Source organism: Protomyctophum bolini, assembly GCF_963924005.1.
Source record: "Protomyctophum bolini genome assembly, chromosome: 14".
NCBI classification, from domain to species: Eukaryota; Metazoa; Chordata; class Actinopteri; order Myctophiformes; family Myctophidae; genus Protomyctophum; species Protomyctophum bolini.
Window position 1 is genome coordinate 34,845,180 of NC_137875.1, and position 20,347 is coordinate 34,865,526.

Consider the following 20,347-nt stretch of genomic DNA (forward strand, 5'->3'; position numbering starts at 1 on the left):
ATTTCATTGAACTCATCTGTATGGTAGAGTATGTGAATAAAATCACACTCTTGTGAAGTGAGGGGTGCCCAGTGTGGTTGGGGGGGCATGCTGAGTTTTTTGGGGGGCATGCTTATTTTGGGGGGGTATGAATAAGACAAACATTAAAAGTCCATAGACTTGACTGTCACATGACGTCATGTCTGAAAGCCAGACTTGGGGAGGCTAACACCCATCAATAGAACTAGCATGCAGTGGTTAGACTTAGAGAGATAGCTGGGCGATTAGCAAGCAGTCTTTGTGCTGGACGTAAAGCTCTCAATCTGAACCCCTTGAGAGGCTGAGGAAATATAGGTGGATGGAAAAATAATACACACTTCGGGCTGTATTTTGCGTGTCTTAAGTACCAGGTCTTATTCCCTAACTTGAGTAAACTAAAGACCTGGAGGCGTGGTCAATGCCATTTGGCTATTCTGAGTGGCCAAAGAGCATTGACCACGCCTCCAGGTCTTTAGGTCTTTAACTCCCTGCAGTGCCCTGCTAAATGTGTTGTAATTTCCGCAATTTCCACAATTTCCGCTTTCCGCAATTTCCAATTTCAGCAATTTCCAATTTCCGCAATTTCCAAAATTAAAAAAAACATGGGCTATAACCCATCGTTTTTGTCATTTCGTCATTTTTTTTCAAATCCTCAAAAATGATGAAAAACGGCGCGCTATAGTATGCCGTACTTCATTGGCCTGTCCAACAGAGGCACGTGGAGAGAAGTGTCAGGGCCTTTTGGCACTTCAAGGCATTTACACAGTCCAGACATCACATTACACGCAGCCTGCACCTGAAACAACAGACACGTTGAATGTGGCTGCTAGTGACAAATTCACCAAGTCACCATGCAGCGTGCCATGCTGCCTATAACATCATTGAGCAAACACTGGCAGTGTGGTAATCCACAGAGCAGACATAATCCATCACCATTTAGATTTTATATTTTGTTTTGGATAATGGAGGTTTTCCATTTGCAGTCTACTCTGCATATCTAGGCCTAGATTAATCTAGTTTCAAAGCAGTGTTGTGTTGATAAGGGAACCCAATCCTATACTATGTCAGTATCATGGTCAGTATTAGGGCCAGTATGTCAGTATTATGGTCAGTATATTGCTTTCAGCTGCGCTGAAACTTCTCTATGCCCCCGTTGAGAAACTAGTGTGGACACATATGTCACATGCCGACAATGGCTGATCTACAATGCATCGCAAACACGTTGTGAGCTCGTAGCTGCTATTTTGACAGTGGTATGATGGAGTTGTAGCCTATACATTAAGGCAACGCAGCGTCTGCATTTTTACGAGTGGGACTACAATACTACACGCTCCCCTCCCTACTATGGCAGTGGAAACAACTGATCACTCCATATCATTTTACATTCTCTGATGGATTTTTCAGCCATGTTGCACTCTCTGCTGTAATGGAACATCTACGCATATAAAGATACACATGGCAGGCTATTTAAAGACAGTGCTCGTGCAGCTATTCTCTCCTTTCTTTTTGTTTTTCTTTTTTTTTGTTGGCCGGTTTTCCACTACCAATGCCAAATCATTTTTGCATTTCTTTTGGGAAAAGTGTTTCAAGTGATGCAAATTGAAAAATAAACATTATTGTGCATATGGGGGTTAATCGTGATTTTGTCAGGATCTGAGAAATTATCATTTTGCATCCAGCCATTTAAACTGTCTTGCAATACCTGGAGTCTAATTATTCTGTATGAACACATAATTGCATGTATGAGAGTGTATAAAACTTTGATTGCCCATGTGTTGACCACTGTATACCATCGCCACAGAATTGCCACAAAGGTATACTGGTCTTCCATGTGAGTGCTGCAATTTCTACATACAGTATCTATATTGTGCTTGCATCTTCTTGCCCTTGGGAATGGCATTGCATCAAGCAACCCATCTCAGTGAGTTTTGACACTCAAATCAGGCCTCATGCTTGAGCCTCGGAGAAGAGCAAAGCAGGTGTGTCCTGGGTTGTATTACAGTTGAAGGTTGGCTATGTCAAAGGGGCCCATGTTTACATGATCTGATGGACAAGGTTGCAGTGCCGTGCCCAGGAGAACAAGAGGGCCCATGTTTACATGATCTGATGGACAAGGTTGCAGTGCCGTGCCCAGGAGAACAAGAGACACCATGCATCAGGTCAGTGCCGTGCCCAGGAGAACAAGAGACACCATGCATCAGGTCAGTGCCGTGCCCAGGAGAACAAGAGACACCATGCATCAGGTCAGTGCCGTGCCCAGGAGAACAAGAGACACCATGCATCAGGTCAGTGCCGTGCCCAGGAGAACAAGAGACACCATGCATCAGGTCAGTGCCGTGCCCAGGAGAACCAGAGACACCATGCATCAGGTCAGTGCCGTGCCCAGGAGAACCAGAGACACCATGCATCAGGTCAGTGCCGTGCCCAGGAGAACAAGAGACACCATGCATCAGGTCAGTGCCGTGCCCAGGAGAACAAGAGACACCATGCATCAGGTCAGTGCCGTGCCCAGGAGAACAAGAGACACCATGCATCAGGTCAGTGCCGTGCCCAGGAGAACAAGAGACACCATGCATCAGGTCAGTGCCGTGCCCAGGAGAACCAGAGACACCATGCATCAGGTCAGTGCCGTGCCCAGGAGAACAAGAGACACCATGCATCAGGTCAGTGCCGTGCCCAGGAGAACAAGAGACACCATGCATCAGGTCAGTGCCGTGCCCAGGAGAACAAGAGACACCATGCATCAGGTCAGTGCCGTGCCCAGGAGAACAAGAGACACCATGCATCAGGTCAGTGCCGTGCCCAGGAGAACAAGAGACACCATGCATCAGGTTCTCATTAGTAGCTTACTGCATGCCACTGTCAAATTCTCTTATCTGTACTAAATGATTCTTTCATAACTTGTTAACATACTTAGATTTAGGCTTGTGTTTTTACTACATTTAACATGTTAGCTATTGTGGCAGTATAGAGTGTGGTTTGTTTGTGTACGTGCAGCAGTGAAGACGTGAAGAATTAGTTTGACAGATTTTCTGTCAGTCCTGTGACTCCTGTCCTTTAGTTGCAGTGTGTGGGGTCACACCACATCTCCACTACACCGCTGGCCAAGGCATCTTTAATCAGCCTGTTACACTGAGGTATGGCCACAGCTTCTGCAACATGTGGGTGGAGGCCTCAGGTGAAGCAGGAAGAACATAACTTCCAGTGAACAACCTTGGAATTATTACATCAAATTAAACAAATTGTTTGGTCTAAACTCCCCCCTGTCAGGTGTAAAGGAGCAACTTGGACACTCGTGCAAGTTGCCCTCCGCCAAGTTGGCGGAGGGTGTGTAGAGCCCAGAATCACATTAGATAATCCATCCAGGGGTGAGAAATGGGTTACAAAATCGTGGGATAAAAATTATAGGGAAACAATTCCTTGATCCCTGAAATGTCAGATAACCCAAATTATATTCTCTAAGCAGTAAGCACACATACCAGATGAATAACTGATCATTTGTTTGGGGTAAAAGGAGGGAATCCAGATGCTGTCTGTTGATGCGGAATGGTTCATAAATCACACTTATATGTACCAACTCCACTTTATCATCAATGCATTCTTTAAACTGTACCCTGATCCAAATCAACTCTGTGTTGCTGAGCCAAGAGTTCAGTTCTTTCATTCTTTCATGACTGTGGGTTGTTGATTTGGGCTTGTTGTACCAACTTGGCACAATCTTAACCATCTTAACCCTCCTCCTTTTCAAGCAAATTAATTGTGTTGAATAAATCATTCAAGTCCAAGTCCAACTTCCAAATTCATCCTTCATCCACAGTAGCGTGAGTAGTAAGTGATTTTCAAAATAGATAATACTTTCAGATGGCCAACCTTCCTTCAAGTCAAATAATTAATCTGTTCCCATCCTGATCTGCTTATTAAAGAGTTCTTTAATAAGCAGACAACCTTTGACCAAAAAAACTGTTGTTTTTACTAACAATATATAAATGTATCATACATTACACAACATTTAAATTAAAGCGGGTCATACAATATTCAGAGAAATGCTACAATATCCTGCTCAGTGAACCTAAAAAAACGCTTTTCAGGTGGACGCTTTTCAGACAGGGCATTAGTCCGACATTCATCCACATGTCGGACTAGCGTGTGCTCCCGGCCTCCCGTGCTTGCGGTTATGGTTAGGTTTTGCGTGTCTTAAGTACCAGGTCTTATTACTTAACTTAAGACCTGGAGGCGTGATCAATGCGGCTATTCTGAGTGGCCAAAGAGCATTGATCACGCCTCCAGGTCTTAAGTTAAGTAATAAGACCTGGTACTTAAGACACACAAAATACAGCCCCAGGTGATTTATCAGCTTCAATTTGATAGTGTTACAGTTTTGATTTTGTTTCATCATGCTTGACTGTATCACTATTGTGTATCCTGCTGAGATCTCTCTCCTCATTGGATAGAATTGGTATTCTGACCTAAACATTTATTTTATTTACTTTTAACATATAACTGGAGAGGAAACTCCTGGTATGTCAATAGTAATGATTAAGGAATATAATATTTAACTTTCTTTTATCACCACAATTAAAACTGCTGTTAGAGAGATGACATAACAAATGCAACAAATGTCAAAAGCCGAACTTTCAACATTATGTTAAATATTGCATTATGCATAAACCCTGGCAGGCCAACTTTAACTGTCATATAGGCCTAACTAATATAGCCTATAAGGGGACATGTGAGGTCACCATAACCATAACCATTCTATACAAATAGCATACAGAAACCTCAAGTCTACTACACTTTTCCAGTTAATATGACATGATCGATCAAGTACATTATTTGGATACTAGCCACAATGGGGCATTTCAGTTTACCAAGTACTTAGTATAACATCACTAATATAACACCCTGCCATTTGGTGCTTGGCTCTTCTTGATATTACACCTTAGTAGTTTTTGACTACCGGTACTTCAACAAGTCTGCACTGGATCAGTTAAGTTGTGATCAGCAATGACATTTTAAATGGTAGTTAAATTGATATGTAGTGAACTAGTGATGTAATTGATTCAGTAATAGGCCAACGTATGCCCAGCTCTAGTCTCTATAAACTAGTAGTCAGTCAGTACTGTTCTTGCCTGCAACATTAAAGTAGGGGTGTCATTCAAAGCAGCTGAACTGCACAGTCAATGTAAAAGTTTTCTATTTCTTAACACATAATTATGCAAATATAACAGTGGATGGCAAGGCTTTCTATGGCTCTGGAAATGGGTTCACTTCACTACTGCTGGATGCTCTACCCGTACATGCGACGTGATTGCCATCTTGTGGCGAAATGGATGTAGCGCAGTACGGCAGAAGGTGGTAGCTTGCCTTAGGTGGTGACTGAATCGATGTTCAAAAAAAGTTATTAATACTCTAAGTATGTAATCAACAACAAACAAATATTGATCATTGACTAAGTGTATGAGGGCCTCATTCTCTCGTGTGCCGGTGTAGTTGTGCTTGAAATGTAGTGTAATTCTGCAAACTTAATAAATATTTAAATCAATCAATCCGGGGCGGGTGGGTGGGCTGACTGGGGCTGAGGCCCGCCCATAACGTGATACCGTCATACGTAACGTGCAGTAGCCCCCCCAAAAAAACAAAACAAACATGGTGGGGACTGGGCAAGAAAAGTAGATAGTGATCTGTTTAAAGCTGATTTCTTTTCACTTTGGACTTTGCTTCAACAATGGCGAATACTATTTTAATTCACAACAACTCGATCGTCTCATTGAGAGAAATGCCGTTCAGTCAACGCAGTCTTGAGGGTAAATCAGCTCTTAAAAAACTAGGAAGACCCACACCGAAGGTATTCATACAGCAAAAGGTCTCTGAAAAGAGAGACCGCTCGAGACTAGATGGGGACGGGGCTCGGCGTACATATATACGTACATTTAACACAAGCTGGTACGAGAAGAAAAAGTGGCTGGCGGGATGCGACGTCGCCAACGCTCTGTTCTGCTTCCCGTGCCTCCTGATCCGCCCCGGAGAGGACCACGCGTGGACCTCCGCGGGCTTCACCGACATGCGCCACCTGTCGACGATGCTGAAGAAACACGAGATGTCAAAGATGCACATGGACAGCTGTCTCAAGCTGGCGTGTTTCGGACGGGTCTGTAATGGACATTTACATTTATATTCCTACCAGTACGAGTAAGACTACTACTAGTACGATTATTGATTTATTATATTCATTGTTCATCTTATTTTGAGTATTACTTTGATACCTTATGACTGTATTCTGAATCTGAACCATTGCAATTTATAACTGCACATTGTTAGGATTATATGTCTGGGGAAAATGCATTGGCTTTATTCAAGTGGAACCACAGAATGGCCACCACTGATATGCCCTATACGATTACAGGGTGCCCTAGCAGAGAACGTAAACAACAAGGAAGATAAGGAGCCATCTGCATTAGTGTTCAGTGGGAAAGGAGAACTGCTTAGCCAAATACTGCAGCGTCAGTGTTGCTTGATTAATTAAATCCTTGGGGTTATGCCTTTCATCGTCCTGGAACTAATATCTATATGCCGGTTTTACCAACACTATGTTCGGCGTCAGTCTCCTGTTGCCTTCCGAGGCAACTGGACACTGTCCGTTTGAAATGTCTGTTCTCATTTCAATCCATTACTCTCTTTTCATTATATTATTGTCGTATCAAATTAAACCTACTAAAGACATTTAGTTGCAATTCTTCATTCTCTCACAGAGGAAATATTTAATTTCCCCAACAGGTCAACATCATCACACAGCTGGACGAGACCTACAGGGTGACCGTGTGTCGGCACAACTATGAGGTGAGCAGGAACCGACACGTCGTGGCCCGTCTCTTGGACTGTGTGAAGTTTAGTGGCGTGTTCGAGCTGGCCCTACGCGATGACAACGAGACGCGCTCCTCCTCTGTAGGCCCTGGTGTTTTTCGCGGACTGGTCGACTTGGCATCGCTAGACGAGGTGTTCGAGGAGCACGTCAAAACCGCCACGGTGTTCAAAGGCACATCGTCAAAGCCCGTGCAGAATGATCTACTGGACTGTATGCTGGCGGTCACCAGGGAGCGCATCGTGGAGGAGGTGAAATCGGCTAGATTTGTGGCGATTCAAGTCGACGAGACCCAGGACATTTCCGCACAGTCTCAGCTGGCCCTCGTGCTGAGATACATAGACGGGAACCATTCCGTGCAAGAGCGTTTCTTTGAGTTCATCCCCGTCTCTGGGTCCGTTTCCAGTGCAATTTTGGAGAGACTGAAAACTCTTTTCACCAACGATGACAGAGGTAAGCTCATCGCCCAGGCATATGACGGGGCCAGTGTGAGGCAGCAAGAGATGGTTTGTGGTGTGCAGCAGAAGGTGCGGGAACATTACGAGAATGCACACTATGTGCACAGCTATGCACACGAGCTGAATCTGGTGATGCAGCAAGCCACCTCAAATATCGCGGCGGTGAGAGTTTTCTTCTCTGAACTGGGTGGCATCGCCAGTTTCTTTACGCGGTCGCCCAAACACATTGCCATTCTCGACCAGGTCGTTGCACAGAGGCTGCCCACAGTGTCGCCGCGCACGAGATGGAACTTCAACAGCGAAATCGTCAGCACCGTCTATCTGAACCAAGAAGTCCTCATGGAGTGCTTTGAAGTCATCAGGTCAGCCAGCGTATTCGATGGCACCTCGGTGAGGGAGGCGTCTGGATTCACCCGGATGCTGCAGGATGAGGAGTTCCACTTTTTCCTGCAGCTCTTTCATCAAATCATGCCCCACGTTAACATGTTGTACCAGCTGCTGCAGAGCAAGGCCATTAACGCAGTCGTCATCCAACAGGCCCTCCATACATTCACAAGCAATGTACAGGCCATAAGGTCAGATCACCTACTGTAGTACTGTTCCAGCTGCAAGCAACTCTTAGATGCTATTTTTAATATCTGGCATCTAGAGTAGAGTTGCAATACCAAACCGTGACAGCCCATACATCCAAACAGAAAAGTCTGAAATGATTGTATTAAACAATGTTAAACTCACCAACATCTAACATTGCAGCTGTACAGAAAGCGTGGATAAGTTGGATTATCCTCTTTGTATCTGCCAAGTTATTGTTTAATAGAAATCCACCATAGTAATGTTATGAGCTACTTTCAGATCTATCTTTTCTGTTTGGATGAATGGGCTATCAAAGGTTGGGATTGCAATTCTAGATGCCAGATATTAAAAATAGCATCTATGAGTTGCTTGCGGCTAGTATTGTTCATACTGAGTCAATATTAGAACGGTCAGAACCAAATGTGTGCAACTGTGATATAGGCTTATAATAACAGTTAAACTCACGCAACAGTTTTTATATTTTCCCAGCCATTCCCATACTCTCATTGACTCTGACTAACTGATTATCATTCCCATTAAAATAGACAGTTTGCATTAAAGACAGGAATTGTAGGTATTGGCATGGCAATGACATGCTGTATACTGTCTTGTTCATATACTAACAAACACTGTTGTTCTGTCTACCTTCAGGGACCAAGCACAGCAGCAAGTACCAAAAACTGAAGACGTACAATCACGGAGGGTCTTCGGAGAACAAGAGAAGCAGATGCTGTGTAAAGCGGTACAGCTTTCAGTTAACTTGTCCTATTGCATTTTTTAATGTCATTGTGGGCTCGCTACAGCGAGCACACACTAGTTATTGCCAACCTATGTTTATTGTGGGCTCGCTACAGCGAGCACACACTAGTTATTGCCAGCCTATATTTATACTTCTTATGTTTCTTTATTCCGCCGTTTTTTTGACACCCTACTACTTCCACATACTTTATGCTAGAAATTTTGTTCAAACTTCAAACTGTTCAGCTCTTTGAAGTGATTGTGGCTTGTATTTTTATTTTTACAAAGTTTTATACTTTTTATACTTTTTAACTTTTTAACTTTTTTTAACATCCTTTATAATGAGAGTCGATGGAAGAAAGGTCCCATTTTTCACAGTTAACTTTTTTGAGCTCTTATTACTCCGTCATACTTTCACTTTGAAACTTCATTCAAACTTTATAATGTTCATCTATCTTTGAACTTTCATTGGTGAAAAAGTTGTTTTGAAAAAGTTTATACTTTTTAAAATATTTAACTTTATTCATAGTTTTTCCCTCCCATTGACAATGTATGGGATTTATCTCTAAATCAAGCTCACTTTTGCAGCCTCATTACTCTGGCATACTTTGTCGTAGAAACGTGATTTAAACTTTAGAACGCTCACACGACTCTGGACTCTGGACGGTTCAAACCGTATTCGAATACGTTGAACGGTTTTTCCGAAATCGCAGTTCAATCGCAGGCCGTTTCGCGTAATTAGTGCCATTTTAGAGTGCGGGCCTTCTTTGACTAGAGTGTGGAGACTGAAATTCTTTCCTTGAAAATTTACCAAACAAATTGTCGTCCCGGCCAAAGTATTCATTTTACACGCATGTTCTTTTGTCATTTTGTAGCCACACATGTCCTCTTTCACACAATGTGACCACCAAAGCACAGAGACATACAGAATGTGAACTACGGCCTTTTAAGTGACACAAAAACAGTCAATCTGCTCATTGACCTCCATTGTATAATTCTTACGAGGAAATTATCGCGCTGACAATTCTTAACTCGCTCTTATAACCACATTTTCAATCGTACCAACACCACAATCGCACATGGTGTACCTCAATATCTCAGGCCACTCACAGCGAAAAAAATATTTGCATTCGACTTTTACTTTTTGCGATAGAGCAATTTGTTCGGGGCATAGTTTCCTCCATCCAGGACCATTGAAATCTCCCAGTCATAGTGCTGGCAAGTAGTAGAACTCTTTTTACTTCCACAGCTGAGACATATAAGGGCTTAATTACAGGGCTTGACATTAAAGTTACAAGATCTCAATGAGTTGCTCTGCGATACCTTGTGAGCTTGTAGGTCTGCTATTTGTGCAATTAGGCTAGACACATGCAAGTGCACGCACGCACGCACACACACACCCTGTCTTCGCACGCACGCACGCACACACACACCCTGTCTTCCTATTGGCTGGCCTTTACACAGCTCTCGCAAGCGCGCACACACGCACACGCACACACACACACACACACACCCTGTCTTCGCACGCACGCACACACACACCCTGTCTTCCTATTGGCTGGCCTTTACACAGCTCTCGCAAGAGCACGCACGCACACACGCACACACACACCCTGTCTTCCTATTGGCTGGCCTTTACACAGCTCTCGCAAGCGCACGCACGCACGTACGTACGCACGCACGCACGCACGCACGCAAAAAAAATGAAAACTTTTTTTTTTTTTTTTTTTTTTTTTAATAAAAATTGAAAAAAATTGAAAAAAATTGAAAAAAATTGAAAAAAATTGAAAAAAATTGAAAAAAATTGAAAAAAATTGAAAACTTAAAAAAAATTACTTATTAAGAAAATACTTCAACTTTTGTTTTTTTTTTACTTAAGAAAAAACTTAAACTTTTTTTTTTTTTTACTTAAAAAGAATACACTTGAATTTTTTTTAATAGTTTTTTTTTTTTTACCTTTTTTACCTTTTAAAAACACTTCTACAACTTCCACATACTTTATTCCGCTTTATGCAGTTATTTATGCTTAAACTATAGTTTTTCCAAATGTTCATACTTTTTTAAACTTTTACTTCAGCTTTAATACATTTTCTACTTTTGTTTACAATATGCTACAGTCCCGAAATTTTGATTATGGATTTAGACCACCAATGGGAACACTATTACTCCGGTCCCCGAGTTTCAAACTTGACACGGCAAAAACTTTATACATTGCAATTTATGCGAGCCCACGCAGTTTCTACAGGAACTGCCTTTCTAGTTGTGGGCTCGCTACAGCGAGCACACACTAGTTATTGCCAGCCTATGTTTATTTATTTATTCTTTATTCCGCCGTTTTTTTGACACGCTACTACTTCCACATACTTTATGCTAGAAATTTAGTTCAAACTTCAAACTGTTCAGCTCTTTGAAGTGATGGGTGCTTGTATTTTTATTTTTACAAAGTTTTATACTTTTTATACTTTTTAACTTTTTAACTTTTTTTAACAATCTTTATAATGAGAGTCGATGGAAGAAAGGTCCCATTTTTCACAGTTAACTTTTTTGAGCTCTTATTACTCCGTCATACTTTCACTTTGAAACTTCATTCAAACTTTATAATGTTCATCTATCTTTGAACTTTCATTGGTGAAAAAGTTGTTTTGAAAAAGTTTATACTTTTTAAAATATTTAACTTTATTCATAGTTTTTCCCTCCCATTGACAATGTATGGGATTTATCTCTAAATCAAGCTCACTTTTGCAGCCTCATTACTCTGGCATACTTTGTCGTAGAAACGTGATTTAAACTTTAGAACGCTCACACGACTCTGGACTTTTTCGTGGTTCAAACCGTATTCGAATACGTTAAACGGTTTTTCCGAAATCGCAGTTCAATCGCAGGCCGTTTCGCGTAATTAGTGCCATTTTAGAGTGCGGGCCTTCTTTGACTAGAGTGTGGAGACTGAAATTCTTTCCTTGAAAATTTACCAAACTAATTGTCGTCCCGGCCAAAGTATTCATTTTACACGCATGTTCTTTTGTCATTTTGTAGCCACACATGTCCTCTTTCACACAATGTGACCACCAAAGCACAGAGACATACAGAATGTGAACTACGGCCTTTTAAGTGACACAAAAACAGTCAATCTGCTCATTGACCTCCATTGTATAATTCTTACGAGGAAATTATCGCGCTGACAATTCTTAACTCGCTCTTATAACCACATTTTCAATCGTACCAACACCACAATCGCACATGGTGTACCTCGATATCTCAGGCCACTCACAGCGAAAGAAATATTTGCATTCGACTTTTACTTTTTGCGATAGAGCAATTTGTTCGGACATAGTTTTCCCCCATCCAGGACCATTGAAATCTCCCAGTCATAGTGCTGGCAAGTAGTAGAACTCTTTTTACTTCCACAGCTGAGACATATAAGGGCTTAATTGCAGGGCTGACATTAAAGTTACAAGATCTCAATGAGTTGCTCTGCGATACCTTGTGAGCTTGTAGGTCTGCTATTTGTGCAATTAGGCTAGACACATGCAAGTGCACGCACGCACGCACGCACGCACACACACACCCTGTCTTCGCACGCACGCACACACACACCCTGTCTTCCTATTGGCTGGCCTTTACACAGCTCTCGCAAGCGCACGCACGCAGTGTTGGGGAGTATTAAGCTACATGTAGCTGAGCTACGTAGCTTAGCTACATTTTGCTGTAGCTTGTGGTATTTTAGCTACATTCATATTTGTGTACCTCGTCAAGTAGCTCAGCTACTTTTTGGGTCATTTTTTGTAGCTTAGCTACTCAAGTTACAAGCTACAATTTTGGGTCTCCCAGAGGGGAGGAGGGGTCTCCCAGAGGGGAGCAGGGTGAGGAGGGGTCTCCCAGAGGGGAGCAGGGTGGGAGGAGGGGTCTCCCAGAGGGGAGCAGGGGTCTCCCAGAGGGGAGGAGGGGTCTCCCAGAGGGGAGCAGGGGGAGGAGGGGTCTCCCAGAGGGGAGCAGGGGTCTCCCAGAGGGGAGGAGGGGTCTCCCGCATGTACATTCTCAATTTAAAGAAAAATAAAAAGTAGCTGAGCTACTTTTCCTATGTAGCTGTAGCTTTACAAGCTACATTTCTCCAGGGGTAGCTATGTAGCTTGATCAAGCTACTGCCATGGTGAGCTACTTGTAGCTTTACAAGCTACGCTTTCAAAGTAACTTCCCCAACACTGCGCACGCACGCACGCACGCACGCACGCACGCACGCACACACACACACACCCTGTCTTCGCTCGCACGCTCGCACACACACACCCTGTCTTCCTATTGGCTGGCCTTTACACAGCTCTCGCAAGCGCACGCACGCACGCACGCACGCACGCAAAAAAAAATAAAACCTTTTTTTTTTTTTTTTTTTAATTGAAAAAAATTGAAAAAAAATTAAAAAATTAAAAAATTGAAAAAAATTGAAAAAATTGAAAAAATGAAAAAAATGAAAAAAATGAAAAAATTGAAAAAAATTGAAAAAAATTGAAAACAATTGAAAACTTAAAAAAAAAAATACTTATTAAGAAAATACTTATTAAGAAAATACTTCAACTTTTTTTTTTTTTACTTATTAAGAAAAAACTTAAACTTTTTTTTTTTTTTACTTAAAAAGAATAAACTTGAATTTTTTTTAATAAAGTTTTTTTTTTTTTTTACCTTTAAAGAAAAACTTTTAAAAACACTTCTACAACTTCCACATACTTTATTCCGCTTTATGCAGTTATTTATGCTTAAACTATAGTTTTTCCAAATGTTCATACTTTTTTAAACTTTTACTTCAGCTTTAATACATTTTCTACTTTTGTTTACAATATGCTACAGTCCCGAAATTTTGATTATGGATTTAGACCACCAATGGGAACACTATTACTCCGGTCCCCGAGTTTCAAACTTGACACGGCAAAAACTTTATACATTGCAATTTATGCGAGCCCACGCAGTTTCTACAGGAACTGCCTTTCTAGTTCTTATTCTTTATTCCGCCGTTTTTTTGACACCCTACTACTTCCACATACTTTATGCTAGAAATTTAGTTCAAACTTCAAACTGTTCAGCTCTTTGAAGTGATGAGTGCTTGTATTTTTATTTTTACAAAGTTTTATACTTTTTATACTTTTTAACTTTTAAACTTTTTTTTACATCCTTTATAATGAGAGTCGATGGAAGAAAGGTCCCATTTTTCACAGTTAACTTTTTTGAGCTCTTATTACTCCGTCATACTTTCACTTTGAAACTTCATTCAAACTTTATAATGTTCATCTATCTTTGAACTTTCATTGGTGAAAAAGTTGTTTTGAAAAAGTTTATACTTTTTAAAATATTTAACTTTATTTATAGTTTTTGCCTCCCATAGACAATGAATGGGATTTATCTCTAAATCAACCTCACTTTTGCAGCCTCATTACTCTGGCATACTTTGTCGTAGAAACGTGATTTAAACTTTAGAACGCTCACACGACTCTGGACTTTTTCGTGGTTCAAACCATATTCGAATACGTTAAACGGTTTTTCCGAAATCGCAGTTCAATCGCAGGCCGTTTCGTGTAATTAGTGCCATTTTAGAGTGCGGGCCTTCTTTGACTAGAGTGTGGAGACTGAAATTCTTTCCTTGAAAATTTACCAAACAAATTGTCGTCCCGGCCAAAGTATTCATTTTACACGCATGTTCTTTTGTCATTTTGTAGCCACACATGTCCTCTTTCACACAATGTGACCACCAAAGCACAGAGACATACAGAATGTGAACTACGGCCTTTTAAGTGACACAAAAACAGTCAATCTGCTCATTGACCTCCATTGTATAATTCTTACGAGGAAATTATCGCGCTGACAATTCTTAACTCGCTCTTATAACCACATTTTCAATCGTACCAACACCACAATCGCACATGGTGTACCTCAATATCTCAGGCCACTCACAGCGAAAAAAATATTTGCATTCGACTTTTACTTTTTGCGATAGAGCAATTTGTTCGGGGCATAGTTTTCCCCCCTTCAGAACCATTGTAATCTCCCAGTCATAGTACTGGCATAGAACTTGGAAGTCTTTTACTTCCACAGCTGAGACATATAAGGGCTTAATTACAGGGCTGACATTAAAGTTACAAGATCTCAATGAGTTGCTCTGCGATACCTTGTGAGCTTGTAGGTCTGCTATTTGTGCAATTGGCTGGCCTTTACACAGCTCTCGCAAGAGCACGCACGCACACACGCACACACACACCCTGTCTTCCTATTGGCTGGCCTTTACACAGCTCTCGCAAGTGCACGCACGCACGCACGCACGCAAAAAAATGAAAAAAAGTATTTTTTCCAAAAAAAAGTATTTTTTCCAAAAAAAAGTATTTTTTCCAAAAAAAGTATTTTTTCCAAAAAAAGTATTTTTTCCAAAAAAAGTATTTTTTCCAAAAAAAAGTATTTTTTCCAAAAAAAAGTATTTTTTCCAAAAAAAGTATTATTTTGAAAAAAAAGTATTATTTTGAAAAAAAAGTATTATTTTGAAAAAAAGTAATTTTTTGAAAAAAAAGTAATTTTTTGAAAAAAATGAAAACTTAAAAAAAAAAAAACTTTAACCTCTTTTTTTTTTTTACTTAAAAGAAAAAACTTGAATTTTTTTAATAAAGATTTTTTTTTTTTCATTTAAAGAAAAACTTTTAAAAACACTTCTACAGCTTCCACATACTTTATTCCGCTTTATGCAGTTATTTATGCTTAAACTATAGTTTTTCCAAATGTTCATACTTTTTTTTAACTTTTACTTCAGCTTTAATACATTTTCTACTTTTGTTTACAATATGCTACAGTCCCGAAATATTGATTATGGATTTAGACCACCAATGGGAACACTATTACTCCGGTCCCCGAGTTTCAAACTTGACACGGCAAAAACTTTATACATTGCAATTTATGCGAGCCCACGCAGTTTCTACAGGAACTGCCTTTCTAGTTTACATTAGACTTCAAATAATGTGTTTAATCTCTGAATGGATAAAATTGATATCCCAACCCGAAAATGTGGCTATTTAATGGAGAGAGAGACCCCTGTTGCTGAACAAACACTTTATACTATGATAACTATCAAAGTAGAGCTCCAGAGTGGGGTCAGTTAACAGTGAGAACCAGTCATAAAAAAGGTTGATCAAGCTGTGGGCTAGCACATGAGAATTGAGATGCACATTGAGAATGCATTGAAATGACATTAAAGCCTCACTATATAACCTTTTAATGAATAAGATGTATGGTAGTGTATGTTAATACAATATGACTTACCGGTATACAATTGGGGTGGTTGTATTTTGTCTCCCAGCTCTTCTATTGAGACATTTAGATCATGTCAAAGGTGATGTCACACCTAGACATTAATTTTGAATCAATCAATTTATCCCCCGAGCAAGCTCTATTAGGTCAATGGTAAAAATGTCAGCACTTGCACAGGATATCGGGTTCAAATCCAGGGTAGAAGATGAAAGTTACATAGTGTAGCTTTAACATTGAAGTCAATGAGACCACGTTGGTGTGCCCAGTAGGCTACACGGCAACACCATACAATGGCCAGTCGCTTCTCGCGAGCATTCTTTTCTGGATTGAGTCAATCCAATCCACTTTGTTTATGAAGCACATTTAACACAACAGAGTTGAAACAAAGTGTAATAAATACAAATACCAAGGGCGAAAACAACAATACAAAAACAGGGCAACATAAAGCAGCAACTTTTAATCAGCAACTGCCAACAAGTGAGCTTTCAGACGTGATTTATTAAACACAGGCAAGGTCTGAGAAGCTCTAGCATGAGGTGGAAGTTCATTCCAGTGTGGGTGGTGCTACAACGTAAAATGATCTATCCTCCCAGATTTCAGCTTTGATTTTTAGGGATCTTAAGAAGTGACTGGTCACTGGTCAGTCGACCTCAGGACCCTTGTCGATTGGTGAAGCCCCAGCAGCCTGGGAAGCTATGGACAATTGGCCGACATTTGTACTTTGTAATTTGTACAGTGTGTAGCAAAATTAAAATACCAAGTTATTGTAGAAATGTTACATTTATTATGATGTCCGATATTTGTATTTAGGTCCAAGTTTAAGTGTAGCCTGTTCATAATAAACGGCCACCATTTTGTACTTTAGTACAGTGTTATTTAAGTGTAGCAAAATTAAAATACAAAGGTAGTGTTTCTTTTTGGTGTAAAGGAATTAAAATACCAAAGAAGTGTTTCAAAATGAAACACTACTTTTGTATTTTAATTTCTCATGAGTGACACCGCGTGCTACCGTGTCCTGTCTTCCTGTGTGGCTACGCATGAAGGGGCGTCATTTACTCAAAGCGGAATAGAAACCCATGCTCGCTGGCCAGTCAGATTTCAGAGTTACATGGTAGTCAATCTGAGAACCCATCGGCAATACAGTATATATATATAGTTATACATATAAAACGTATATGATTTTAATTAATAGATTTTTTATTAAATTTTTGACAGGTCTGCGACACTATCCTGACCCACGCCACACAAAGGTTCTCCTTCACTGACCACCTTGTATGTGCCACACTGCTCCAAGGACACATGTTTAAAGACCACCGCCGTAGATTCCCTGTCGAGGCTCTGAACGTCGCTGCGAGAGCATACCCCATGCTGAACACGGCCCAACTCAAGACCGAACTGTCCCTGATATACGACAGTCCCGAGTTCAAAGGCTGCTGTGGCGCAATGGCCCTCTATCAGCTTCTCCTGGTGTATGACCTCCAGGAGACCTTTTCTGAGACCGTGGCTCTGTTGAACATCCTCATAGCCACTCCCATGACAACGGCCGAAGCCGAGAGACGTTTCCCCACCTTAAAGAGAATCAAGGCATTCCTGAGAAACACAATGGGACAGGAACGTTTGAATGCACTGGCCATGCTCTCCATGGAGAGGGAACTCATTCAGAACATTCCGGATTTCAATGAAAGTGTCATTGATAAGTTTGCTGCTTTGAAGGACAGACAAGCAAAATTCCAGTATAGGTGAGACATGTAAATTGGAGGTGGAGTGCTGGCGCTAACAGTCATTGTTATGGAGCGGCGCCAAAACTCTTATTTGTTGACGAAATTGACAGCATACTTAGTCTTAGTTTACATCATGGCTTACCGGTAGTTTATATTTTGTTTTTATGATGAAAAAGGTAGTCAACGAACATTTTTCGTCATGGTTTTAGTTGACGAAATTAACACACAAATTAACACATGCACTCTGTTGTGCTTTGTATTCGTTTGTGCGTTTTGAGTCCTTCAGAGCAGTGGTTCTCAAACTGTGACAAATGACGAAGAAACGGCCACCATCGGCCAACATTGGTCAAGTATTACCTCAGAAAGAGGCAAGCATTGTGAATATGGCAAATCTACATGCTCACAAGTAACGCCTAGTAATGTGAGACATTGTGAGCATGTATATCTGCTTTTTTCCACAATTTGGAACTGTGGAACAGAGTCAAACAAAATGTAATGTCTGAACTCCTACAATTCCAAGTGCTTGTCAGGGTGGGGGTCCCCAGTTCAAATATGATTATTTTGGGGGGTCTACTCGCACCCTCAATAGTTTGAGAACCACTGCCTTAGCTTAAAGCACTGGGTCACAGAAGCCAGTTTTTGTACAAGTCACGTTTTGGTAGATTAGATTAGAGTAGAGAATACATTTAGTTGTTTGTTAGGTTAGTGGTTCAAAATCAAGTTTAGGTTTAGGATCCGTCCATCTTCAACCGCTTATCTGGAATCGGGTCACAGCGGTAACAGTTGCGGTAACACATAACAAAGTCATGATCACTGTTTTGTCAGGACATCAGAGACACACAGCATTAAACTACATGCTACAAGTACATCTCATCTACAGTGTAGAATATCATGTTTTATTGTGCACCTTATTCATACTGTATCATTCCCTGCTCTTCGGTTTTCTGTTATGACTCGCATATCTTATGGTGACATAATGTGACATCTGACATATGTCATCTATGTCAGTGCTTCTCAAACATTTCCCCCCAAATTGATATAATTACATTTGACCGTCGACCCCATTTGAAAAGATTTACTGTCAGGGACACCAGGGAATGGATCTAATACATGTGTATTCTTTTTGAATAGCCGCAAAATAAAATAGTGCTTAACCCATTTAGACCTGACATCGAAATTTCAAAAAGAAAATATTTCATATCAAGGACCCCAAAGAATATATGTAATTGGCCGCCGACCCCCATCTGAAAATATGTAGGTCCAGGGACCCCTAAGAAGCAAAGATTTGAGTTAAAAACGTTCGCTCTGAAAAAAATATATATTCCAAATGTGCGCCACATTTTTTTCAAAAATAGCAGACCTACAAACTCTGAGCTTGTAGATCACACGTTGTGAGCTTGTACATATAGAATTTCACAAATATTAGTATTTTGCTGAGAAAATGTCAAATGGGATTCTGCGTTTGGTACATTTAAGTGTTTAAGTACCTGTACTTTTAAACTTTTACTTGGGAATCTTTTTGAATACAGGACTTTTAGTATACTGCGAGATCAGAACAAGCATGCCAAGTATGGGTGTGCAGTATAGTCCGCAAACAAGAAGGTAAATACATAAATATTATTAGATTGCAGAGAGGACAATGTAGTGCCTCAAAGATGCCAGGTAAACGATGAACCAACCAAGCATGATGAAGCATCTGTCCAAATGACAAAAAATATCTTAACATTTTGTGCTCAAGAAAAATAATCTAAAAGTAACAAAAACATGGGGACATATATCTGCATATTAAACTTCCATCAATCAAATAAAGAATACATAAACATACCGTGCGTACATATACTATACTATGCATGTACTGTATATAGCCTACCTGGCTGTTATCTTTATAATATATATTTTAGTTTGGCCTGTCATCCAGGCACCGTGGCGGCTGGTAAGCCAGCAGGTTCGAGTCCTGATCCCGACGAACTATGCTGTGTGTGTCCTCCCCCATCTCTCTCCCGTTTCCTGTCTACCTACTATCATCTGTCAAATAAAGGCAAAAAATATACTGAACCACTTGAACCCCAGCATCCATATTCTGGGGGGGAATATTAGCCAAAAAATAGCAGATCTACGTTTGTGGTACTTCGACTTAAGTAACAAATCGGAGTAGTTCTCCTACTGTCCGTTATCCTTGGGGCATGCCGTGTCCTGATACTGTATGGTGTCACAGTTAGGCGAGTGCTTATAAGTCCAGCTCATTCTGATTAACATTCAGCTCAGAAGCAACAAGCCAACAGGACAAACACAAGTTGGAACGGTGAGTCCATTTTCATGTTAAATTGAATATGATTTGATATAATGTTCACTTTAGCAAACTTTAATTTTAGTTTAGTACCATTTGATGGTGAAGCAGAATGCAGGCTAGAGCTAATACTTTATGAAAGAAACATACGATCACAGTCCACAAACTGTTTGCAAAAGAAAAAGGTAGAGGTGTACAGTTATGCAATAATGTTAAAAGGATAACTCAAAAAGCCATTGTGGTCCTGTGTATTTAATTCATCAAGACATATAAAGTAAAGACATACAATACTATATACAAGATCATCAATACTAGGAGCAGGAAAAGTATATTTACAGGGGAAACTTAATTATGTATTTATTTTTATTATTATTGTTATGAAATCCTATGTTCTTCGTTCATTCTGTTTGTAGATGAA

General features: G+C 40.4%; 1 protein-coding gene across 2 annotated transcripts; it reads left to right on the plus strand.

Annotated features, from left to right (window-relative positions):
• Positions 1-5,684: 5,684 nt before the first annotated feature.
• On the plus strand, positions 5,685-19,556 carry LOC308328170 (zinc finger MYM-type protein 1-like). Of its 2 annotated transcripts, XM_080781900.1 has the most exons (5): positions 5,685-6,166; positions 6,793-7,910; positions 8,560-8,650; positions 17,137-17,660; positions 19,172-19,556. In XM_080781900.1, exons 1-5 carry the CDS (start codon positions 5,744-5,746, stop codon positions 19,227-19,229), a joined length of 2,214 nt encoding a protein of 737 aa, XP_080638026.1. In that variant the 5' UTR covers positions 5,685-5,743; the 3' UTR covers positions 19,230-19,556. The 2 variants fall into 2 exon arrangements, with proteins under 2 accessions (XP_080638026.1, XP_080638027.1); XM_080781901.1 differs by lacking the exon at positions 19,172-19,556 and having other exon boundaries at positions 17,137-18,971.
• Positions 19,557-20,347: the final 791 nt, after the last annotated feature.